The sequence below is a fragment of the Citrus clementina genome, unplaced genomic scaffold, assembly GCF_000493195.1.
Source record: "Citrus clementina cultivar Clemenules unplaced genomic scaffold, Citrus_clementina_v1.0 scaffold_3, whole genome shotgun sequence".
Taxonomy (NCBI): domain Eukaryota; kingdom Viridiplantae; phylum Streptophyta; class Magnoliopsida; order Sapindales; family Rutaceae; genus Citrus; species Citrus x clementina.
In genome coordinates, this window is record NW_006262339.1 from 32,062,533 (window position 1) to 32,088,014 (window position 25,482).

At 34.4% G+C, this 25,482-nt stretch overlaps 4 protein-coding genes across 6 annotated transcripts; 1 reads left to right on the plus strand and 3 right to left on the minus strand.

Annotated features, from left to right (window-relative positions):
* The first annotated feature begins 994 nt into the window (after positions 1-994).
* On the plus strand, positions 995-6,274 carry LOC18046266. The gene is made up of 8 exons (XM_024189815.1): positions 995-1,145; positions 1,954-2,009; positions 2,100-2,224; positions 2,519-2,678; positions 3,317-3,714; positions 3,898-4,380; positions 4,502-4,625; positions 5,818-6,274. Exons 1-8 carry the CDS (start codon positions 1,077-1,079, stop codon positions 5,954-5,956), a joined length of 1,554 nt encoding a protein of 517 aa, XP_024045583.1. The 5' UTR covers positions 995-1,076; the 3' UTR covers positions 5,957-6,274.
* Positions 6,275-6,377: 103 nt separating this feature from the next.
* LOC18046267 (ubiquitin domain-containing protein 1) lies at positions 6,378-11,429 on the minus strand. The gene is made up of 4 exons (XM_006442361.2): positions 11,082-11,429; positions 9,979-10,101; positions 7,451-7,570; positions 6,378-7,321 (listed from the first exon to the last, which is right to left on the minus strand). Exons 1-4 carry the CDS (start codon positions 11,116-11,118, stop codon positions 7,257-7,259), a joined length of 345 nt encoding a protein of 114 aa, XP_006442424.1. The 5' UTR covers positions 11,119-11,429; the 3' UTR covers positions 6,378-7,256.
* Positions 11,430-13,329: 1,900 nt separating this feature from the next.
* Positions 13,330-14,957, minus strand: LOC112099869. The gene is made up of 4 exons (XM_024187375.1): positions 14,146-14,957; positions 13,665-14,049; positions 13,447-13,552; positions 13,330-13,349 (listed from the first exon to the last, which is right to left on the minus strand). Exons 1-4 carry the CDS (start codon positions 14,955-14,957, stop codon positions 13,330-13,332), a joined length of 1,323 nt encoding a protein of 440 aa, XP_024043143.1.
* A 4,274-nt stretch (positions 14,958-19,231) lies between these two features.
* LOC18046268 lies at positions 19,232-24,435 on the minus strand. 3 transcript variants are annotated; one of them, XM_006442363.2, is made up of 8 exons: positions 24,118-24,435; positions 23,767-23,838; positions 23,501-23,668; positions 22,861-23,031; positions 22,391-22,600; positions 20,951-21,039; positions 19,782-20,489; positions 19,232-19,676 (listed from the first exon to the last, which is right to left on the minus strand). In XM_006442363.2, the coding sequence occupies exons 1-7, from the start codon at positions 24,197-24,199 to the stop codon at positions 19,821-19,823; spliced, it is 1,461 nt and encodes a 486-aa protein (XP_006442426.1). In that variant the 5' UTR covers positions 24,200-24,435; the 3' UTR covers positions 19,232-19,676; positions 19,782-19,820. The 3 variants fall into 3 exon arrangements, with proteins under 3 accessions (XP_006442426.1, XP_006442427.1, XP_006442425.1); XM_006442364.2 differs by having other exon boundaries at positions 19,232-19,680; XM_006442362.2 differs by having other exon boundaries at positions 19,232-20,489.
* Between the last annotated feature and the right edge of the window lie 1,047 nt (positions 24,436-25,482).

Here is a 25,482-nt window from a genome sequence, read left to right on the forward strand (position 1 = left end):
AAATAAGGGAGAGAACTTTTATTTTAATTTTAGGCGATTGTTAATATATACTACTTATTTTTACTATTTTTATATTATCTAAAAAAAATTAAAAAAATTATAAATAAGTCATTTATCTAATACTTTTTCTTAAAAATATAAAAGATATATTTATTATGAGAAAATATTTAAATAATAATAAAAAATTAAAAAAATCTTATCAATAATTTTTTATTCATATCGAAATATATATTTCTTTTCTCTAGCACTTAATTTTTTTTATTTTAACTTTTATTTATATAATTTATAATAAATATAAATATAAATATATTTAAAAATAAGAGTAATATTATAAAATTATATTACTATGAAGATTATCAACTATTATAAAAACTATAGGAAAATAAATGATATATATTAATTTTGACTAAAAAAAATTGCATATATTGATTTTAGTGGGAGATGGGGGAATTGGCAATCTCCCTTTAATTTTTTTTGTATTTGTAAAATATTTGATTGAAGACAAGAGTTTTAGAATTTGAATCCCACTTATATAGGTGGAAAGAAATTGAATTGCTATTAACCTAAATAATAATAAAAAAATCATTTTAACAATTAAGTTTCAATTATTGTAATAATTTATTTTGTCACTATACCATAACAGGTAGTTATTTATTGCGAGAGAATAAAATTATAATTTTACAAAATAAATAAACATTAATTACTAATATCATGATGTAGCTAGAAATAGGATGTCACATAAATTAGAATTAAATAAAAGATTGACAAAATTATCACTGAAACAACCTACTAGCCCTGCCGTGATTTTATATTTTGTCACACTTTAGTTTATTAACAACGTATCTACGTGATTTTAGTCAAATTGGTGAAAAATGAAAATTCATACTAATCGATTTATTAACAAAAGTATTTACGTGAGTTTACAAGATTACCCCTGAACAGTTCATATGTGCTAAAAGACATTTTTAACCTTGAAATGCCACCCAAAAAATCTCACCGGCATCGCCTATAAAAGCCGATTCGGAGGAGTGGCGGGAAAATTGGTGCCCTTTGAAGAATCTCAATCCCCAGGAAAAATGCCCGAAATCGAAACCCTAGGTATTCTCGACGAGATTCAGGCTCTCGTCTCTGATCATCTTCAAGTGGTAACTTCAATTCTTCTTCTCGTTCTCTTCATTTAGTTATTTATTTCAAATTTAATGTAAATTTTCTCTGATATGTTGCTTCTTACTGTGATTCAACTCTTTATGATGCTAATTTTGCTCGGGTTTTGTTAAATGTATTTCTGTTTAGTCAAATTTTGCTGGATTGGTGAAATAATTTATGGGTATTTGGTAAAAATAGAGCCTTTATACTTAATTGTCTAAAAATTCTAGTGAAAAAATATTACACTTTTAGACATCATGCGTCTAATTAAAAGATGAATGATTGAAAAATAATTAAATTTTTCTGCAAGTGCTTTTAGTGTTGATTTGACATTGAATTTGAGATGGGTTTTTGCTGTACATGATTAGCAATCATTCTCAAATTTCCTAAAACTGTATTTATTGTGGAAAATTCTTCATTGGATGCATTAAGGATTTGTGTTTGTTTAAAATTCAGCCCTCTGTCAATAATTAAACACGTCGGTTGTTTTTGCTTTTCATCCCTTATCCCTTTTTTAGTTGTATTTTTGTGCTAAATTTATGAAATGTCACTTGTTCATTGATCTGAGATTATACTCGTCAACACTTAGATTTTGTACTTGCTCACATATCCCATACACAGCATCTTCAAGCAAGTTGTATACATTTGGCTTCTTGGCTAACATTTATATGTAGAAATGCAAATTTCTTTTTTGGATTAGTAGTCTTATTATTTCATGATATAGACCTTGTAGGCTATGCATGCTACCCTTTTCTAAAGCTGGAAGTGCATGAGCAAATTCTTGACATAAATGATAATACTTTTCAGGTTTCATATAAGTGGCTGAGTCGCAATTTTTTGGTGTCTTCAAATACCGCAAAGAGGTTAGAATTTCTCCTTCCAGCATATAAGTGGTTTTTCTTATCTATTGGACATACTTTTACCTTATATTTTGTTTTTCTGATTCAATAAAGGCTGCTTCAAGAGTTTGTTGTGAAACATGGAAATGGGTTGGAAGTAGTATACACTTTATCCGGCTGGTTGAAGAGTAGTCCTCCAAGTTATAATATAAGGCTTGTTTCTGAGCCTAAACTTGCAGGTTAGATTTTTCATTGAATATGTTATGGTTCCACTTGTGCTAATAAGTGAGAATTGGACTACATGGTTAAACGTTGCTACAGCTTGGGAAAGCAAGACTGAGAAATTTCTGTAATCATTTTGATACTTCGAGTAAAGCATTATTGATATCAATTGCCACATCTTTTAATTCAGAGAGGTTGCCTTATCATTAACTCTAGCCCTTTATTTGTGCCATAATATTTGAAATATGTGGCTCTGCTGTATGAGTTAAGAAGAATTAATGAGGGACTCCATTATCTTGTCTTCCATGCAGAAGCCAAGCAAGAATTTGATGGCAATTGCTCAATTCAGGTCTATAGTGTGCAAGCTTGTATCCCAAAGGATCCGGCAGCACTTTGGAATGCTGAATTTGTACAAGCCGAAGAGCTCTTCAAGCAGCCTTCAGCAGTTGATAACTGCTTGAGAGATAATAGGTATGATGATACCTCTGTATTAACTATAATTGTTTGCACTTTTAGATTAGACACCTCAGATTTTGGTATTTGGGACTGCATTTAGTTTTCTCAATAGAGCTTTATTCATTTGTCTTTTGAAATTGTAATATCCAAGAAGTTCTCGGTTTCTTTGTAAAATTTGGTTATTGCTGGTTTAGGATTTTCGCTGCCTTATTTTGAAGCACTTCTTCTTGTGCTTCTATTGAAGCTTCATTTTTTACAGTTTCTTAAATCAAAATTCCTTAGAAAATAGAGCTTAATAGACATTGAAGATATTGATTGGTTATGGATTGTTGTCATCTGAGAAGCTTCAATTGTTTCTCTGTAAACATTATTGCAGTAAACCTTATATTCAAATCTCAGGGCATTGGAGTAAGATATGAAAATAGTTACACTTCTTTAATTTCCAGTGTATGGTTGCGCACAAAAAGAAGGGGGTGATGAGAAAAATAACAAACCTTTATGCATCTTCTGATAAGTGATTAGACGATCATTTCATCCATATACATTTCTGCAGGAACATTCTGTACTAGTGATAGTTAGACTTACATAGTAAATGACTATGACTCTGCATATGTTGCCTCCTCTTACTTGACTGCATAATATTATTTAATCAGGTTCTGTGGGATTTCAAATTCCTTTGTCAAGCGCGGTGCTGAGGGAACTCCTGTAAGCAATGCTTCTTTGCAGCTTAAAATTGCAGCGATCCCAGACCTGACAAAAACTAACACTGCACATCATAACAATACAGTTCCACCATGTTTGCAAAATAAAGTTCAGCAATCAAGCCCAAAGGTGGGTCTGATGTCATCCAATGTGGTAAAAGTGGTCAAAGGTCAAAGTAATGGCACAGGAGCTCATGATCAAGTTACCAAGCCTTCTGTTCATGAAGAAAAACTACAGCCTTTGCCTGCAAATATACAGAATAAAAGCTCTTCTGGTAATGGAGGTTCATTAGCAAATTTATGGGGTCGTGCATCTTCAAAGTCGAAGCCCAATAGCGCACCAGCAGATGGTAATGTTGACTTCCAAGTCCTACTGGTTGGCTCCTATCTGATTAATCCAATACTCTTAACTGTAATGGAGTAATTAGCTGTTTACTATTTTAAATAAATATATATTCTGCCAAGTCCGCAATCTAGGATACGTTTAGCTAACTCTTTCCTTTTCCCTTCCGCAACTTTTTACATGATATTAGCTAGTGCGGGAGTGGTGCAGGATGTGAGCAATGAAGATGATGCTGAAGATGTAAATTTTAGAAGAGCCTCCAATGGGGAAGGCAAAAGGAAAAGAAAGGTAGTTTTTGATCTCTCAGATGAAGATGAGTATGAAGATGCAGTCAATTTGGCATCACCTGATCTACCAAAGGGACAGTCAAGTCTAGCTCCAGAGCAAAGTAAAAAAGTTTTAGTTACTGAAAAACCCAATTTGATTTTTGATGAGCTAATAGAAGATAAACCAAAAGTAAAGGAAGAGAAAGCAACTGATCTGGAACCCAACCATTCAGAAGACTCTTCAGTTGTCAGCACAAGAACAATCACTGAAACTTCCATTACAGAGAAGATTCAGAAGTGTGTTCCTGAGAAGGATGTACATAAGGATAAAGTGGCTGATTCTTCAGCCCAATCACCCAAAAGAAGAAAAGTTGTGAAGACACGGATCGATGAACGTGGGAGAGAAGGTATACCTAAAAGGCATGAGTTACATTCGGTGGTGTTTTTATGTTGTTTCTGATGGGAAAAGTTTTATCCTAGGACAAATTCAGGTTAATCTTTATTTTATTTTATTTTATTTCTGTCCAGTAACTGAAGTTTTATGGGAGGGTGAGGAAAGTGAAATGAAGAAACCTGACAGTGGAACGATGCAGAAAGCGGACAATACGATGAAGAAAGCTGAGAGCAATACTGTCGCCGACAATGTTAAAAGGTTAGAGCTGTCTTTACGTTTATTATTTGCACTTAGATATCATTGTTTAGCAATATTATTTTACTCCAAGAAGTTCAACATGCCCACTGACCACGTCAAATCATAGGGAAACTTTGGTATCCCGCAGGTGGCTGCTGGTTGTCAACCTCATTTTCTATTTGGTGAAAAATCTGTTTCCTTTAATGGAATAGATCTTAAATATGATTCCAGAGTGATCCATTATTTATTCTGGCCAAAAAAAAATAAATTAGAAACCAAATGAAACTAATAAACATGTCATAAAGTAGAAGTATTTAGAAGTGATGATTGGAAGCCTAAGAATAACTAGAATACTGTGCTGTGCAAACATCACAATCAGCTGGAAAACCATGCAAATAAATATATGAAAACATCAGATAACACCTATGATATTTGGTTTAATTATACGTAAATAAATTAGTTTGAAATTATCAGAGTGTTTGTGAATAATAGTTTGAAAATTATCATATGGCTCTGCCATCAACCGAGGTCTGTTAGATTTATGGGACCCTTGTTACTGGTTGCTGGTTGCTGTTTGCTGTTTGCTGTTTGGTAGGTTCTCAATTGCCAAATACAGTTTGTGATTTGCATTTTGTTTAGGTGTTTGCTAAGGAAAGCTTATTGACTCTTTTATGAATAATCCTTGAGATTTCTTTTGCTAGTTTTCATAGTCAAGTTACCTTTTCTCCAAGTGATATTGTGGTTTCCTTTATATCATCAAAATTAGCGTGGTAATATCCTTTCTTGGTTACATTTAACAGACCTGAGCTAGTGATAGAGGTAGTATGTAATATGACTTTTCTGGCATTGGGGTAAAACTAAGCCCAAAGTCAGGTTGTTGGATGATATTTTTCCTACAAGTATATTACTTCTTTGCCATTGTAAGTTTGATTATTTCAAAACGCTTTTAAGTGAAAATAAATATTGTGCACAAAATTTTTCTTATCAGAGATCAAGCTTGCTTATCAGTTCCTTTTGATTGTGAAATGTTTGTCTATGCTAATACTAGTTACAGTAGGCACTTGGTTTATAAGCCATGCCTGTCTTGGAGACTGATTTATATATGTGGCTAGCATTAGATTCCAGATTTCAAATATGAGTATTCTTATGGTGGTTATTTGTCAGTTTGTGCCTAGATACTCTTCTAAATGTTGGATTTATGTAATTATGTCAGGCCGGCGGCAGCTAAAAAGTCTCCAGCATTAGGAAGCAATGCACCGTCTAATGCAGGGAATAAAGCAGGAAACAAGAAAGCTGGAAATCAGAAGGATCCTAAACAGGGCAACATTCTTTCTTTCTTTAAGAGGGTATGAAGTGAATGAAATGGTGTCGTGCCATTTGACGTTTTCATTTTGGGTTCTGTAGAATGGTTTAACAACCTAGTTCACAATGGGATTCGTGGTCCCAGCGTTAAAACTCAATGTTTGGTTCTATCACTACTTATGGTTTGTACATTGATAGGATCAGAATTCATGAAATGAAGATGAAGGGTTCTGCATTGTGAGTGTGTCTTTATGCAGATTTAGGTTGTGAACCTTTCTCAAACGGTTATATTCTAAAGGAAAATACAGTAATTTGCAGCCCTTGTTAAAACAAGCCATCAAGGATATGCATAATCATTGTTCGAATTATGTAACACATCTTTTATTTGCTAATTTCCAACGTGGATTAGCATTAGGAATATGGAAATTTTACCGAAATTAACTTGCATAATAACTTCTTAAAGTTATATAATTCTGATAACCTGGTTTTAATCATAAATGGTGGATTAGAAAAGCTTCAATCTGCAACAGTCTCATACAATCCAAGAGACCTTACCCAACGGGATACAGAATCATCCTCAATTACATCATCAGAAAATCTCTTCTGATTCTTAAACATTGAACTATACATATTCAAATTGCCTGAAGAACTTGCCTTTCTCAGGCATGTGCATATTGGAGAGAGAATTTCAAGTCTTAATGATATCTACCAAGTCAATATGCAACCTTTCAGGAGAACAAGTTGACACCGAAACCCTATTTTTTTTTCCCACAATATCCAGATGGGTCACTGGTGATCTTGTTCGGTATCCAAATGAAACTTACACAACACAGTTAAAAGAAAAAGTCCACAAATAAAGAGGATCAGAGCATGGCTTTACGAAAAATAGTATGGAGGAGATTTAGAGAAATATACATGATTTACAATCAATCTTTGCAGAAACAAGGTACTCAGTATCTCTCTATTCTTTAACCTAACCTTCTCGGATCAAGTTGGTCGGTTCGCTCAAAACATACTTGGGTAGTTCATATTTTGCATCTTGCCGTGCATATTGGAGAGAGAATTTCAAGTCTTAATGATATCTACCAAGTCAATATGCAACCTTTCAGGAGAACAAGTTGACACCGAAACCCTATTTTTTTTTCCCACAATATCCAGATGGGTCACTGGTGATCTTGTTCGGTATCCAAATGAAACTTACACAACACAGTTAAAAGAAAAAGTCCACAAATAAAGAGGATCAGAGCATGGCTTTACGAAAAATAGTATGGAGGAGATTTAGAGAAATATACATGATTTACAATCAATCTTTGCAGAAACAAGGTACTCAGTATCTCTCTATTCTTTAACCTAACCTTCTCGGATCAAGTTGGTCGGTTCGCTCAAAACATACTTGGGTAGTTCATATTTTGCACCTGCAAGATGGATTTGTAAAGCACAGCAGTAGAAATAAGAAAGGAAAACATAAGTTTCAACAAGAACTTCAGTAACATATTTATACAAGATGTGTTGATACTTCAAAAAATTAATAAACAGCAAAGTACCTCTTTCATCATAGCAAATAGTCAAATCAGCGCTTTGAACAATGACACCCGCACTGTCCACAATAGCTTGCGCAAGGCTCAGATCAGCTTCAGCAGCAGCACGTAGTGCATCCCAGATCTCTGATTTTTCAAAAAAAGGACAGTGACAATTAGAAGTATAACTATAAAACTCAAGAAGTATATTCTACCGGTAGTACAGATTATTGATGACAATAAAATAATAATTTAAGAGACTGTTCTGAGAAACTACTAATTTTTCCCCACTCATGTTTGCTTTCCAGTGTTAAAAAAATAAAAATAAATGTTTCCTTTTCGGCGAAATTACATGCAATCTAAACAGATTAACAATTTTGCTTCTTGTGAGGATACATTTTGTGATCTTCTTCCAGTATATTGATATCAATGACTTCTTCCCAAATAACTAACTAATGGAAACCTCAACCTCTGCGAAGCATACTACTAATTCAACAATTCACAGTCCGTATTGTAGTTCAAACGTTTGATTCAAATCACAGTAGCTGGCAATTTAATTGGTGATAAGAACTAGTTTTCTACAAGACTTGATTTCCAATTTATAAAATGCAGCTCTACAGTTGCTTCCCAGAAGCTTGAGATGATTGGGGATATACACTTGAGCATATATAGCCCAACACTCAATTCAGTAATAGTTATACAGTGACTCTTACAAAATTGTCTAAACAAGGTGATGCTTCTAGTGGCATAATACTTATAGTAGTTTACTATGCCCCATCATTGTTTTTCATAATCGACATTCTACTTGATCTTCTCCGTAGCCTTAGCCAACTTAGATCAAGTCGGCCATCGTCTTAATTTTTAACTCTAGCTCCCTTTTTTTATGGGTAGGAAATTAACCTTGAATTTTTTTAAAAAATCAGTATGGAACCACAAAAACAAAGATCTACCTGGGCAGGACCTCAAAATCTATACAAAAGAAAACTATCCACTCAATATCTCCCATTGCTGTCCACTCTACTTAGCATTCCTTCAAAAATGCATCATCACTTGACTTTGAACAGTATTTCATATCTGCTACAAAATTAACTGAAGGTTGTCAGGACTGCTAAAGCTTTGATACCACAATCTTGTCATAGCCACTGGATTCTTATCCTTCATGTTCACAGATATATTATCATCCAAACATACCATAAGATTCATATATCCTACACTTTTAAGCACAACATGTGTTTTTTTTTTTTAATTTTTTTATTGTTATTATTTTTAGGATAATCCAGACTCCTGCACAACCTGGACCAGAAGTCTGCCTCGGCCAGGCCCCCTAGGGGTTCAGTTGGGCACCCTAGCCCCATGACTCATGAGACAACAAAGGGTGGAATTTTTAAGCCACCAAAAGAATCAAACCTGAGACCTCGATAAAGCCAAGCACCAGAACCAAGCCCTAAACCAACTGGGCTGCCCCCTCAGGGGCTTTAAGCACAACATACATATTGAACTCTACTATGCATAGTCTGTTCAGGAAAAAATGCTCAGTTTAGGGTCACCCTAAAAATAAACTCTCACCATTCCTAGCTTCCAGTGTCATTTCAACATTGAAAACCTTTAAACTGTAAGCAATTTATGCATATGATACAACAATAACTTGAATTTAGGAGAGCAAAGCCCTTAAAACAGCATTATGTCATAGCATACCTGACTTTAGTAATTTTTTGGTTATATTTCCAGATTTTTCCCCCTAGAAACCCTCTAAGGAAATTTTCAAGAAATTAGATAGGCGTAAAATTAACACCGCAAGCATGATCATCCTTTATAGAACATGAAATAAATATACACATCCAACGAAACTTCCACCACTCCCTTATTTTGGTCCGGCTACAAAATCAAACCAAAAAGAAAGTTTCATTACAAGGAAAAGACCTATTTGTTTATGTTAATGGCTGAAAAAGGAAGCAGCAATGGGCTGCAAAGAAAAACTGGTAACCTGAAGGTTGTAGCCAGGTTCTTTCACTCTTCTAAGAACCTGCCTATTCTTTGTATATATTGCTTCTTAAACAATGAAGGCTATTTATCTTGCAGGTAAGAATCATTTCCATACTTATTCATCACCTGTAGGAGAGATGAGATTAACACAGTAGTTTCACTATAACGTGCAGCAAGAGGACTGCTATTTGCTATAGACACTCCAAGACGATCAACAATAGATTTACAAAGCCAAGATCTGGACGCTGAAAATGAACGTACAAATATAAATGCTCAACTCAAGGTAAATCTATTCAAAGATCTAACAAGTAATCATCCAAGGAAAAATGAATAAGTAATCACACAACAAAGCAGCAGATGAACAAATTCTGAAAGTTATAATGAAGTCATACTATTATAAAAATGGATTGTGGTGGTAACACACACTTCAACTATTCCAAATTAGCGAACTTCTTTCTTTATCTTCTTCTTCCTTTTTTTTTTTTTAATATCTGATAAATTAGCAATCAATTCCATTTTCTCAAGTAATTAAAGAAACAGTACTTAGGTTTTCATACATTCTGAGGGACTACCTTTCCGGCCACCATAATGAGGAGCAGTGTCCCAAAACTCATCACGTAGCTGCATCAATTGAGACTTTGTTATTGGCTGAGGATGCTTCCAGGGTTTTGGCTTTCGAATCTTTTTCACAGTCCCTGATACAACCAATGTTTTCGGTCGGCATACTTTAATAAAACCATGATATTATATCTAAAACATTCAAACTATAGTTATAATCCAAGATATTAGCTTCTTTTTCCTTTTTGGCCGGGAAGATTTCCATTAAAAACTCATTGGAATCTTGAAAGTCACCGAAATTGACTCAATTTGTATAAATTTGATATATTCATTCTATTGAGAATAAGATAATAAAAGTACATCACAAGCAGCACCGTTACAAGCTTCTTGCAATATATACAATAATAACAGAAGCATCAACTCAGCACAATTGACAGACATTCATTCATGCTTGCTAAAGAAGCTAAAAAATTATACGAAGGCCAGCATTTTACTACTTACTGTGCGCGCGCGCGCGCACTGCAACTCCAAATCATACACGGTCTCAACCTAAATCATGCAATTTACAAACCTAACTTATACAAAAGAAATCACTTTCTATAAATTCAACAAGCCATAGAAGGTAAGAATTTTACCCGACAGGTCTCTTTAATAATACACAACAAGCCATATAATGCATGTGTTTTAAGCGGCATCCTGAGGGAAACAAATCCAAATTTTACACCTTATTAACCAAGCCTTGGAATCAATCTCTTGCTATACACTACACTCGCTAAGCCTGTCTCTTTTTTTCTTTTTTTTCTTTTTCTTTTTTTTGGTTTCAATTTATCATGTATATATCAAATTAATTCGAAAATTTGACACAAATTACACATAACTCGAAAATGTATTTAATCTACACCGAATCAAGCAGTTCATAAGTTCAGCGGAAAGATGACAGAAAGAGAGGGATTCAACTGAGAATTAATCACAAAAAAAATTAACAAAAACAAGATTTGAAGATAGCTAAATCCTACAAAAATAATCAATGATAATTAATAAATTTTAACAAATCAATGATAATTAATAAATTTTAACTGAATGAAGAAGACGAAAAGAAATGATAAAGTGACTTCACCGTCAGCTTTGCTCTGCGACGATCCAGCACACCCCATGCTTTTTTTTTTCCCGCTCTTCTTCTTCTTCCGTCACAATAGAAAGCGGTTCATTGAATGCAAAGACAACTGAATTTAGATTTCTTTTTTTTTCTTAAAAAAATTATTTCAGTTTTGTACGTGGAGTGCGTGAGTGAGATATTTTTTTTCCGGTGAGAGTCCCTGCGGTTCCTCCCCCGTGAGTTGAAAAAAAAGGTCAAAAACCCAAGAAAGGTGCACGACGATTATGATTGGATAATTATATTAATTTTTTATTTTTAACGAATAATAATTATGACATAATTGGCTTGGCGGTTTTGCCCTGCTCAATAATATTTACTTTCAGCAGTAAAGAGAAATTTTTTTTTTTTTTTTTTTAGATATTTCCAGTAAAGTGAGTTGCTTCGCTGTGATATGTGAATGAGATGTTTCCTCTTTCCTCTTTCGGGTTAAATTGTTATTTGATTGACGGGTTATTTTTACACACCTCTCCTGAGGTTTTACCTAATTTCAGTTTAATAGAAAGTATTTCTGTATTTTTATTCCCTTCCCCTGCAGTTAGTATTTCCGCCAGTTGACTATTAGTGGACTAACAAGAGGACGAAAATACCCTTTAAAGGCTGACAGGTACAATTTCCCAGCAAAGTTGACAGTGAAAGCATATTCAAAAGTTATTCAAAAGCCGAAAATGCTTAGAAGTTGGAGATTTGGGGTCCAAAAAATTTTCTTCTCCCTGCTAATATTACTGTTGTAATCAACGGTAATATTGGCAGCAACTTTGCCCATAAATAGTTGAATAAAACAATGTTTAGCTTCCATCACCATTTCACATTTATTCTGAAGAAAAAAAAAACCAGTGCATGAATTCAGGAAGTTCATGCTATACATTCTTGTGAATCATTGTATTCAACCAGTATACAAGCCAAAAACAGATAACACACCAACAAACACATGGACTCCCAAAGCTCAAACACATCATGCAGATCAGACATGCAAGTAGAATATGAACCAGCTTGGAGAAATTGGGTTAATGGCAGGCTAATCAGATTCCCAAATCGTATATGCAGATGCCAAACCAGAGCTGAAGTGAAGATATCAGAGTCTGATGACAATCCTCACAAGCTTTATTACACATGCATGAACAAACCAAAATGTGGCTACTTCAAGTGGTGGGTACCAGACAGAACCGACTTCAACAATGGGGCTGTTTTAGAAGGGAATGCGGCTGCGATGGTGGATTCTCATGTCATAAATACGATTGATATTAATGTAAAAGAGGTGAAGAGCATTGTGAAGAAGTTAATGAAACCTGGACACTATAAAGATGTATTGAAAACAATGATGTATTGTAATGTAGTCTTACTGGCAGTAAATGTTATGATGCTTAGGATGCATAATGCCTAAAGTTGTATTTCTAGTTGGTTGTACACCAATTTAGCAATGGAGTAATGAAAATTTAAGTAGTTAATTTCTAATGCATATCAATGTTCATGAAACAGAGAAAACAGTAGGCTTAAAGCCTTAAGTAGTATACATAAAATGAATACCAAACCTGCAAGCTCAGCTTGAAGTAATATACATGAAATCAACATTAACCCAACAAGGTAAACCATAAATAATAGTTCAAAACTCAGCACCAAACCAGCAAGCTTATTTATATACCATGTGTCTCATTGAAAACTAAATTAGTAAGATTAAATCAGCAATATTAAATATAAGTGCTAGGTGAAATCAACTTCAAACCAACATAATAAAGTATAAACCACAGTTACAACTAGTACTCTAACAAATTAAAATATAACTCACAAGAGTTTGAACTATAGTAATTAATTATATGCATTTCAACAACAATAATTTGTGACAATTACAAATGGCTGCATTTCATCAGCTTCTACAACTAGCAGCAACCCATATTTACAAAAAAAGGCAACTATTTTCTTAGTTTGCCATAATCAGACAAGTTATAAGGCATGCTTGCCCTTGTCAAAATATTGTAAGTTTGTTTGTAAAAATAACCCTTCTACAAAACATACAAAAACTCAATCCTATGTACGAGGTTGAGTAACAAAAGATGATACAACATCTTGATAACAAAACTTACAGTGGAAGAGATATAGTATCATCTAATCCCTCAAAAAAATGTGCTGTATGGGATTAACTTTGGTGTTGCTGTCCTTTTGCAAATATATAGATACTCTTGACATGTTGCTGAATGCATTAACTTCATACTGCTTACTCTAGAATAACTCGTCCTTCATCAAGTAAAGAACCCAATAAGACATTCATTTTCTTCTTATTTACGACTATTTCATAAATTATTCGCAAAAAAAAAAAGGTTAAAGAAAATACCAGGTCCAACAACACTGGACTGAGTTGAGCTTATATTCCCAGCAAATGTAGCCCTTGAAGCAGATCCATCATCACAATGTACCGAGCCAGAGGATTCCTCTCTTTTCTACACACACACACACACACACACACACACACGTATAGATAATTAGTTTGTATTATATACATAATAATTTGATAATGATAAAAAAAATATATGAAACAACATAAATGCTGACCTTGGACAATCTTCTCTTCATTTCAGCTTTGTTGACATTCAAAGACCTCATAGGCTCTTTGCAACCCCTCTTGTTGTGGCCCCATTGATCGCATCTAGAGCATTTCACACTTGAACTCCTTTTAAAGTTCTTCGCTTCACCAGCTTCCTTCCTTCTCTTCGTTTGAGGTCTGCCAGCAGTTTTAATGATCATTGGTGGTAGAAGATTGTCATGTAAAAGCAATGGCCAGTTACTTTCATCAGGTACCGGATAAAGTTGGTGAGAGTATGTGTTCTTAAATGAGGTCTTCTTGAGCAAAGTGTGAACATAATCATCCATATTGAACCTCATAGCATCAATACAACATACTGCATGCTTGCAAGGCAGCCCTGACACATCCCACTCCCTACAATCACAGTGTTTGCTCAACAAATCAACTGTAGTTCTCTTAGAAACATCTTCTATCACCTCAAAAGTTTGGTTGTGCCCAAAGATCACTTACAATGACCTAGACTCTTCTCTAACTGCCATAATCCTTCTCCTTACAATTGGGGGCAATTCATCCTTCCAACACAGAACTTGTTGTTGTCTCTTATGAATTAATGTCATTATTTTCCGTCTTATCTCTTCAAGCATTCTCAAGATTGGCATTGCTCTGAAATTTCCAATCCAATTGTTAAATGACTCAGTCATGTTGTTGGTGACGTGACTGCACTTGGTGTGTGTGGGAAAACAGTGTTTAGCCCAACAAACCACCGGTATGCCCATCAACCAGTCATGGGCAGCAGGGCTAATTTTATACAGTTCAGCCATATGACACTTGAACTGAGTAGCATTTGCACTTCTACAGGCTTGCCAAAACTCTTTCCTAAGTAAAAGACCTGGAAACTTTTGTTTACAACAATATCTCTTTAAAGCTTGCGTGAACACTCTCTCTAATGCATTCAATATTCCTTTCTGTCTATCACTCATAAAACATAAGCCTTCTCCATCATTGCAGCCTATTTGCTCATACAATCTCTCCATAAAGTACACCCAAGACTCGGTATTCTCATTTTCTGCTACACAAACAGCCAAAGGATAAATGCCATAATTGGCATCAATACTAACTGCAGATAATAGTACTCCCTTATACAACCCTTTTAAAAAACAACAATCTAGTCCTACGAACTGCCTACAACCCCCAAAGAAACCCTTTCTATTAGCATCAAAGAACACAAAAAATCTCTTAAAATGAGGACTAACTCCACCCCCCATCCAATCTTTATCTAAGGATACTGTAGAACCAGGATTTGAAGCAATAATTGCATGCATATATCTGAACAATTTTGTATAGCTTGCTTTATGATCTTGGCCCAAAAACTCTAAAGCTTTATTTTTGGCTCTATACAGCCTCTGATTACAACATGTTATCCCATATTTTCTAAACAACTCTGATCTAAGCACATCAATTGGTAGCTCAGTGTTAGCTCTAAATAAATGAAGAAAGGTAATACCTATCCAGGTTTAGGTTGCCTCATAGTTTTCACTATTTCTTACACAGGTGTGTTCTGAACAGTGTGTCTTGATCTGGAAATGCCTCTTATTCCAGTTTGGACTTGCATGTATCCTCCATGTACAGCCCTCAACAGCACAACAAAGAGTAACTCTTGACTTCTCATTCTTTACTCTTTTAAGTCTGAAGCCATTTTTTATCGCAAATACCTTGACAACCTTCCTGAATTCATCCACATTCTTAAACAGTTGACCAGGCTTAAGTATAATTTTCTCACCGTCAGCTGCAAACTCAAAACCCCCCGAGTTTTGCTCATATTTACAGCAAGCTTCTTGAGCATCCCCACTATCATTGTCATACGATTCAGTACCACTATCATCTCCAGAATGATAGTCATCTAAAGCATTATCAAGCACATCAACTTCAAACTGATTCAGGTCTTCTTCACTGCCAACGTCCATATCATCTATATTTTTTTCAGCTTCTAGTTCTTCATCATGTGTGTTGTCATCAAGCCTTACTGTTGCCATGCTTTCATATGAATCTTGCACTATGAGAGTTGCAGCTGCAAAATCGACAGTGTTGCTTTCATCATTTAAATCAGGAAGTGCAAACTCCTTGTCCTCATCAAAGTCAACCCACTCCACATCTGGTTCAGGTGGCAATAGAACTTTAAACTGTGCATCTGGGCTTTCATCTTCATTGTTTCTATCTTTAGGCAAACTTGAGTCGCCTCTATCTTTTTCCAACTCATCTAGTTCAGTTTTGATTATGAAGATGGCCCAACTATATTTCTTCTCCCTTAACTTGTTGAATGCATCTTGCAAATCAGTTTCTGTTTTCAAGGTGGCATAACTCGTCTCCCAAGGTAACATAACTTGAAATCTGACTTCAGTAGCATGCTTAATAGGCTGATCAAAACATAAATCCCTGATATCAGCCCACAACTTCTTTAAGCTGTACTGTTCTGGTATCACTGATGCAACAGTGAGCAAGTCACCTCCTACAACAACCTCTATATTCATGTATACAGAGCTGGAAAAAAGATTGTATTTAAATTGTAAGAGACATTAAATATTCTTAAAACTAAATTCTAACTAAAGAATTGCTAAAATTGGATAATCAATACTGTGAAAAAAGAAAAAGGTCAAAAAACAATAATAAACGAGCCTAGCATGCTCAATCTCTCAGGCTGTCTTTAAAAAAAAATGACAAAAGTTGGAAAACTCTGAAACACTCATCATCAAATCTGTTGCTTCTACAACAACTTTATTTGAGTACATAATAAATCAAAGTTCAGCACAAGCGTACAACTAACAACAAAAGGCTCAATTAATATTCAGGTCTTATTCAGACCATCGAACCAAATATTGCAAGCTATTAAAAGAAAGAAATCAAAGTTCAGCATAAGCTTACGACTAACAGCACAAGTAAACCAAATATTGGCTGGAGTGACATGTAAAAGAAACAGAAGACTATTGTATCAATTTGTATACTGGCTTATAGCCTATCCATGCAAATTTCAGTTGCGGGTTTCGATTTTCTGTGGACAGGTAGTCCTCAACTGACTATTAGCCCAGGACAATGTTGTGCCAATCCCAGGAGCCAAAAATGCAGAACAGATTATTGACACAAAATGATTTAGTAAAGTGATATGGAAAATCAAGCGAGAAATTTTAATAAAATTAAAATAGGCCAGCATAATATCATCACTCAATTCCATTAACTCCAACAGAACCGAAAAAAAATTCTAAGCAAATTTTAAGTTGAAAATCTAATTAACTGGGAAAAAATTAAGTTAAAAATACCACCAAAAGCTGTTGTGGCAAGTCACCGGAACACATCAGAAAATCTATAGCTCACTAAAGAAGAAGATATTATATAAGAGGCAGTTGAATCCGTACCAGCCCACCCACCAGCACTAGTAGAGGATTACCTACCAAGCGACGACGATTTGACACACACACACAAACAGAGTCAGGAGCTGAAGTCATTTGCAACGACTTCGAGCTGTGCAGAGGTGGAGAGGTGTGGAGGAACTGACGAATCGAGAGGAATGGCTGGATGAGAAAGGATGTAGCTTTTAAGGCTTGTTTTGTTTTGTGAAATTGGGAATTAGGGGAACGAAATCGTGGGCTGCAACGGTGAGACATGGTGCGGCATGAAGGAATCACCGAGAGGGGTGATCGAATCAGCAAGGAAGTGGCTATTAGGATGAATTGTGAATTTCTCGTCTTCCTGACCCGAATTGAACTGAAAGCCGGATATAATTTCGGGTTCATTTCGGTTCGGGTCAAACGACCCGAAAGCCCCCCAAAACTCATACATTCAAAATACAGCAACACCAATCTTTCCAACTTATATATCACAAACGAAGAAAACCAAAACCAAAACTATGATTTACTACAATAGTTTTTCCAAAAAAAAAAAAAAAATTAAACTAACCTCTTCTCAGCTCCAATGCCAGTTCCAGAACCACGTCGTCGTCTATACTCACTCGTCTTGTTCATGGGTAAGTTGAAACTGATGATGAATCTTGATTTTCAAGCTCACAAATATTTACTTGTTTTTACACTTGAGATACTTGGGGATGAACTTTTCTTGCAAATGTAAATTTTTACACTTTTTGTTAAGCCATTATTTTTTGGTTAATGATTTGGACCGGATAATAAAGTGATGCTACTCTTATTTTCGCGGTTACCCATACTAGCAGAGTGAACTTTTTAAGTTTGTTTAAATTTTAAATGGGCTTTTACAATTTTAGCCTTGTGTACTGATGCCATACGTAACTTTATACTAACTGCAGGGGAGGGGAGTGTAAATACAGAGATATTTTCTATTAAACTGGAATTAGGTGAAACCTCAGGGGAGGTATGTAAAAATAACCCTTGATTGACAGCAACGAGATCTAGAATCGATTGTGGTAGTGATAACTGACAAAATTTTGCCACATCAACAATTCTAAAAACGATTGGGACCTAAAAGTTTTTTTTTTTTTTTGACTTGTGAATGAGAATCAAAATCTACTGCTTAACTTTTTAAATGGAACTTTTGTAAGTGGAATATTAATTAAAAAAAACTTTTAGTTATTTGTCACTTGTTAATAGGAGTTTTTTTTTTAAAATTATAAAATTATTTTAATGAATACGTTTTTAAAGTTATGCTACGAAAGTAATTAAATAAGATTGTAAAATAAATAATAAGTGTTTTAAGTATTTAATTTTTAGAAAAAAAATTCAACATTTACTCTCAAGAGTTCAAAATTTAATGTTTACTAGTAGAGGTAAAATATCTTATTTAATCCCCAAAAGTTTCACTCAAAATACAACTAAACAATAACAAAAACTCTGAAACAAGGTTTTGAAATTAAATAACCAATTATAACTATTAAATAAGTTATATCCAACACGTAGTACTTCTTTTTTAATTTTTAATTTTTTAAAAAAATTAAAATGAGAAAAAAGGTTTCTTAGGAAATTTGTTTAAATTCTTTTTTAATAAATTTCCAAATAGTGTCTTTTAGTAACATCATCTTTTACATACATACATACATACATACATTGCTTGCACTATTGAGCATAATACTATTCCATAACACCATAAATATAGTGTTTAGTCATGAAGTAGTGTCTGCACCGTGCTGACAATAACGCTCACCATATAATATTTTTCCTTGTCATGCTGATGGGGTTGTGTTAATATTAATCAATAATCACTTAGTCCAAATCAAAGAAGTTGCACTGCAAGTTAGACTTAGATAGATGGAACGAAAAGTGCTTTTGGTGTTGTTGATAAATGAATAAAGGATAGAAAGAGGCTCCAACTTTATATAAGTCACTCACGGATTTTATATAAATGTAAAGTAAAGTTCATTTTTAATACTGTCATGCTCATGAATTTTGTTGGTCACATTTCCATCTCATGAATTGTGCTCACAGAAATGCAAAAATCATTTTCATTCCCATTTGAGTCAAAAACACCTCTTGATGTCATGTGATGTGAGGGATGCAATCAAAGTAAAAAGTCACAACCAAAGTTGAAGTTAGCTTAAACTTTTATTAATTTGAAAAATTCAGCTTCTACAACCCTCCATAATAATTTTTCCCCCACCTAGTGTGGAATCCACCATCTAAAAGCACTTTTTAAATGTGCTTTCAATGGAGAATTTGGCACCCCCACCACTGCACTTGAATATGTTGCTAAATACAATCTTTTTAAGGCATTTACTGTTAAAATATTGTCATATGGTTCCATGCCCCAAAATGAATGGCCATGCACTGTGAAAGTAAAATGATTCTTCAAATTGTCCAGATCACATGGGAACTAGATTCTGAAAGGCTAATTTAATTACTTTAACTACATAAAGAAAACAAAAACAAGTCTACACAACTGAGTCTCCTTTTACAACTATGCTTCTGACATCAGTTGGGTAGTAGTTAGCTACACTTCAGACACTCGGGGATTTCATGCAGCTCCTTCCATATGTTGCAGTACCCGGACCGCAAAATATCCTGAGATGAACTCATCTGTGTAGATATCTATCTAACACACAAAATCTTGCTTATAGTTTTGATTCAACTACACCAGGTAGACATTCATGTTGAAAGAAAGACAAAACAAAAAAATGAAGAAGGTAAACTAACCGGTAGATGCAAGTGATCGCCAAGAGTTTAAGCTTATATTCAAAAACGGTAGGAATCATCGCCATACTTGCTCCTCATATTGTAATGGTCAAACTTCAGGTTGTCATAATCTACTGGCTTCATCTCGACAGGTTTTGGCTCCATCCCACTCACTCCATAAACTAACTCTCCACTTTTATCACGCTGACGATGTCTTGTTCTTTCTTTCTGGCTCTTAGACTTGCTGTAAGGAGGAGGAACCTCACCTGACCCATAGAATTCAGCATACTCTTGTCTTTTTGAAGACCGGTGCTTTGTTGATAAAGAAGAATCCTTAAAACTGGCAGATTTGATCTTCGGAGGCTTCATGTCTGGATATTTATCACCAGTACCAGGAGTGCAGACTTGATGGGTTTCGGATAGAGGAACAGCTGACTTCTGCCTTTGCACTACTGGGGGGGCAGCTTCATCTTCAGGCATCCTGAGAGTATCCCTCAGTGGTGTAAGGTTTCCCTTGGTGCCACTGGATCTAAAACGAAAGGGGACAAAATTAAGGAACATGCTACCCATTGCCTCAAGGGCGAGCTTGGAAAGATCAATAATCAGTTGTCCAAAAGATGGCCATCCTGGTTCCTCTTTCATGCTCTCAACTATTGGAATGGGTTTCTCTTTATTTGACAGTTCTTTGATTTCAGTTTCTTCATTGAATTCGCTCTCTGAAGGTTGTTGCTGCACCACAACAAGCAGTAGATTAAGCAAACAGTGAAAAACAATGTTAAGAACCAGCTTGTTAAAATTTATTCGGGCAGATAAAATAAAAGTACTTACTCCTTCAAAGACCTTCAAGACTACTAGAAAAAAAAAATGAATGGCAATAAAGCATACCAAAGGCTATTAATTTACTTTTCCACACATAGAAAATGAACTGGTAAAAATATATATATAAGTTGTATATTTGCAAATTATTCTTTGTAAGTTCTACTCAAATTATTAAGGCTTTCTCAAAGAACATACAGTAAAGTCAAATAATGTTGTTAACAATAATGCCACCTGCGATGTGAGAACAGATAAAATGAATAGTACTTTGGAGTAAATATCCTTCAACTAGTTCAAAGCATCTAAATTTTCTATTTTGTGTATTTCTACACAAACAAAGAAATAGAAGTGAAATGATTGAGCAAGATGTATACCGTTCTCGAGAAGAAAAAAGGTCCAAACCCCTGCTGAAGCATGCAGGTCACATATCCAACCAAGACAGCCCCAACAACCATAAGAATATCTACAAAAAGAACCGTAAATGTGTCAGTCACTGAAGGGCATTACTATATGAGATGGAACCAAAAACTTAATTGATGGCAAAATAGAGAAAATACACAATGACACAAACACCTATTACAACACATATTACACAAGGAAAGACCAACAACCTAAAACAGAAATTTAAATATGAAAAGAGAGTTTGAATGCAGATCAGGATGGTTGATCATGAAAGCACATCAGAATGTTGATAACAATAGAAGAAGAGCTACATACAGAAAGTTCAGACCCCACTCACCTGGGTGGAGAGGGGATTGGATTGCAGTTAGGCTAAACAAAAATAAAAAAGAACAGCTATACATGGATGGAATTTTGAAATTTGAATATCTAAAATGGAAATGGAACGGATATCCTAAATAAAAGTGGAAAATGACAATTTTGGACAAGGTCTAACCTCCAAACCATTTACCCCTAGATGCTAGGGTAGATTAAAAGTATGAAACCAGTAACCAATATTTTGCCTGTCAAATTAGAAACACAACATTCCGATCCACTAAGTGGGATAATTTCAACTTAATATTTCTTTCATTTTCGTTTTCCTTGCTTCTGTAACACAAAATTAATATTGCAACAAGCACTAAATTTAATTCTTTTCTTGTTCAATCAGTAAAGGATCTCTACTTTGCCAGCTGAGGTTCAATTATGCATGAGAAGTTCATTTCATTCATAAAAAGAGTTAAAGGTCATCATGGTTAACACAGGCTCATTCAAGAAATTCCTCCAATTCCTCTCTGGTGCCACTTAGGATTCATGCTTAACCCAACTTGATCACACAAAGATAAACAGGATAAACTAACCTACGGAAATCACAGAGTTCAGGAATATTGGTACATTGGCTACTCACTCTATGCAATGATACATGAAACATAATGGATCCGGGGTGCAAAGCACACTCTGAAGACAGAATTCTTGATAGAAGTCATCAATATCCATTGTGAAATGTATGTCCTAGTCTCAAAGCTAGCATACTAATAGTTCCCAGGAACACCACGTGGCTATAAGCCATCACAAGCAAAACCAGAACTAAGAAGACAGCAAAGTCAAAAATATATCAGGTTAAATGAAATGTATTCTTTATTGCCTCTAACATCCCCTTGCATAATGGACTGACAAATAATTTTCCTAGATCGTTTTGAGTTCTTATTTTAATTCAGTTTTCCTCAAGAGAAATACAAGTTCACCACCAATGATATTTAAATGACAAGTAGGAACTCCCACGCAAAGCCCTGAAGGACAAATTCACAGCTTAAGTGTACAACTGGAAGTAGATACATTCAAAAATAAACAAACAGGAAAATAAAATGGCTTTGAACCTGTGGGAGAAATGGAATTGTACTGATATTCACAGTCATCTTGATTGAGAGAGATTTGCCGAAGAGCTGCATTTCCTCTATCAATAACTAATAAGGAGCAGGTGGGTCGAACATACACCACATCGAAATCATTTGAGAACTTAGCATCCTCACTAGGTCCATCTCTGAAACCTGCAACATTTGATTTCCCTCCAGCAATGGTTGTCACACCTACAAACAATTTCGATACTTAAAACCTTCTGTCTCATAATATCCATCATTGCCTTTCACAGCCATACAATAAAATTGTTCATCCCTAGAAAAGGTCCAAAATTTTATGACGTATTGCTCAAATAAAATTTTTTATCAACTGTAACTCTACTTAAGTTCTGATACAATGTTATAAATAAACTACAACATTCATTGCTATTCTAGTTTCACAGAGGCTAAGACAAATTTACAACCTAGCTTCTAATATGAATTGAACATACCTGCATCTCCAATCTTTCGGATAGCAAGATTCAAAGTATCAGCAACATACAGGTTCCCTTTGTCATCCATGGTCACCCCTTTTGGATGATTAAAACGAGCTTCATTTGGCTTTCCATCAACATGCCCTGTGTAACCCTGAAATGACCCAGCAACCAATCTACCCCGACTATCTACAAAATTAGAAATTATGAACAAGAAGACAATTAATAAATCTTCAAGCTATAGTGCAATCCAAAATATTCCAATCAACTCATACGTTAACAGCTCACATTTCATCCAGGAAATAAAGACATTCAGAATATAAAACATATAAACTGGGCACAGATACACAATTAGATTCTTTATCTTTCCAGAAAAAAATCCTCTGAACTTTTGGTATAAAAGAACAAGTACTAGAGAAAATAATATCCCAATCAGGTAGTTCTATTTAATTTTTGCTTCAGAGCACAAAAAATCTGAATTAAACACAGGCAACAAGCTGCACTAGGATCAAGTTTATGGAGCATTTCCTTTTAAGGATCTGGAACAAAGAATTCAAGGACTTAAATGCTAGTATCAGTTATTATCCTACATTTTCCAAGGAAAACAAATCAGAAATAAATCAAAGTTTTTGATCAGCAAATTAAGGAACAAGCATACATTGGGACAATGGTGGAGTAATTTTCACAATGTTGCTATTAACTTCATCAACAGCAAATAGTTCGCCATCCTCAGAGACACGGATCTTGTAAGGAACCACCCCGATCTCATTTCCTTCAATAACCGTCTCAACCAAGTAACCGTTCTCAAATTGGAGAACGTTCCCATCTGTAAAACACGAACGGATATAGTATACACAGGATCACTTGAAAGAAAACCATTTCAAGTAAACATATACCAAAACATAAAGAATCATAAGAACTCACCTGATTGAGGTGCTTTGGAAGATGACCTGGTTGTCCACTTAAGAAGAGAAGTGAAGTGCTTTATCAAAGGCCCTGCATATCACAATAAAGTTACAATATGGAAAGAACCCAATTCCATAACAAATGAATATTGGCATATAAAATAAAAACTGAAAAAGTGAAAGAACCCAAATTTGGCTTTACCAAACAAAGCCAAATATAAACTAGGATTTAACTAGAAGCAGGACAAGTGAATATTAGTAAAGCAAAATCAATCAAGCCTGTATATAAGTACCAATTAACCAAACAGGTTAAAAACCAGAATCATAAAAGAAATATAAAGAGTAAAGAGAGGGCGGCGAAATGGGTTACCTGCAGGGGCAGCATGAGCTTGGAATTGAAGAGTGCAAGCGATCAAAAGAGTTAAAGTGAGGAGAAGATGGGTTCCTTTCATGGCTCTTTGAGCCAAAAACTTGCAGAAAGAGAGATCAGTACTTGTTTCTTTAGCTTTAGAATTTCAAGAACAATTTCTTATTTTTTAAATTATTTTGTTGCATGTGTTAGTGAAAACTCTGAAACTGGGCAACAGCTGAAACACAAACAGAAATCAGTGACAGTCGTTTGTGGAGTAAGTGGGTCACTCTGCTTGTACTGGACTACAGGTTGCTGAATTTTGTTTTACAACACTTGAAAACAGCTTTTTGTGGTTTTTTAATTTTTTGTCTTTTTTTCTTTTGCAAAAAATTTAAATGGAAAATAAAGGTCTGCTTTTTTATTTATTTTTATTTACCCAAAAAGATAAAAAGTGGGGTTTTCAAGGAAAAAGAAAATAATGTGGTGGAAAAGATAAAAAAGTGAAATTAAGAAAAATTGAATACAGTTGGATTGAAATCACATACGTCTTTCAGTTCTCAAGTATGGTGCAGCTCCGCCAAATTGTTGCCATGTCATTATAACCAATTAAGAAATTTATTGGGATTAAAATTAGATGAATTTGGATGTGCTGAGGTCGGCCCTTTTTAACTTTTTCCTTTTTTCTTTTTCCAATAGGTCATCAAAGTATACACAACTTCCGGGTAAAAGTTTGTTTAGTCCCTATATTATGAGGTTAGTATCCATTTAGTCCTTGTATTTTTAAAAACACCTCAAAATATCCCTGCTACTAAATATTGACACTTATGCCATTATTTTTTATTATTTTTAACTTGCTTTTACAATATTACATTTTTACAATAATGTTTCTTTTTTGGATATTAATAAAAAATTAAATTATCAAATTAAACTCAAAAATAAAATAAAAACAAAAAAGGTATATATTAATTTTTGTGGAAGCTCACGTATGTCTAAAAAATTAATATCGTAAAAAATTACATTATCAATTTTTTTAGAAAAATTAATATTTTAACTCAAGAGTGTGTTCCACAAAAATTAATATATATTTTTTTTTTGGTGTTAAACTGGTAATTTATTTTTTTCTTTTTAATAATGTCTAAAAAAATTATTATAATATGGTTATTTTTTTCTTTTTAATAATGTCTAAAAAATTATTATAATATGGCAATATTATAAAAATAAGTTAAAAGGAACAAAAGATAATGGCAAAAGTGTCAATAATTTAATGGTAGGGATGATTTGAGGTATTTTTAAAAATATAGGGACTAAACGGGCACTAACTTCAAAATATAGGGATTAAACGAGCTTTTACCCCACAACTTCCCATAAATTAGTGTAGACGTA

Bases quoted from the DNA above. Each gene is read 5' to 3' on its own strand.
- LOC18046267 (XM_006442361.2), bottom strand. From the start codon at position 11,118: ATGGGGTGTGCTGGATCGTCGCAGAGCAAAGCTGACG. The intron at 10,102-11,081 runs GTGAAGTCACTT...TGGTTGTATCAG, and splicing joins GTCGCAGAGCAAAGCTGACG to GGACTGTGAAAAAGATTCGA. The intron at 7,571-9,978 runs GTAGTCCCTCAG...TTGAAAAATCAG, and splicing joins TCATTATGGTGGCCGGAAAG to AGATCTGGGATGCACTACGT.
- LOC18046266 (XM_024189815.1), top strand. From the start codon at position 1,077: ATGCCCGAAATCGAAACCCTAGGTATTCTCGACGAGATTCAGGCTCTC. The intron at 2,679-3,316 runs GTATGATGATAC...TTATTTAATCAG, and splicing joins AACTGCTTGAGAGATAATAG to GTTCTGTGGGATTTCAAATT. The intron at 3,715-3,897 runs GTAATGTTGACT...ACATGATATTAG, and splicing joins CAATAGCGCACCAGCAGATG to CTAGTGCGGGAGTGGTGCAG.
- LOC18046268 (XM_006442363.2), bottom strand. From the start codon at position 24,199: ATGAAAGGAACCCATCTTCTCCTCACTTTAACTCTTTTGATCGCTTGC. The intron at 23,839-24,117 runs GTAACCCATTTC...TGTGATATGCAG, and splicing joins AGCTCATGCTGCCCCTGCAG to GGCCTTTGATAAAGCACTTC. The intron at 23,669-23,766 runs GTGAGTTCTTAT...CGTGTTTTACAG, and splicing joins TTCCAAAGCACCTCAATCAG to ATGGGAACGTTCTCCAATTT.
- LOC112099869 (XM_024187375.1), bottom strand. From the start codon at position 14,957: ATGCATGCAATTATTGCTTCAAATCCTGGTTCTACAGTATCCTTAGAT. The intron at 14,050-14,145 runs GTAAGTGATCTT...CTGTGATTGTAG, and splicing joins AGAGAAGAGTCTAGGTCATT to GGAGTGGGATGTGTCAGGGC. The intron at 13,553-13,664 runs GTCAGCATTTAT...GTGTGTGTGTAG, and splicing joins TGAAGAGAAGATTGTCCAAG to AAAAGAGAGGAATCCTCTGG.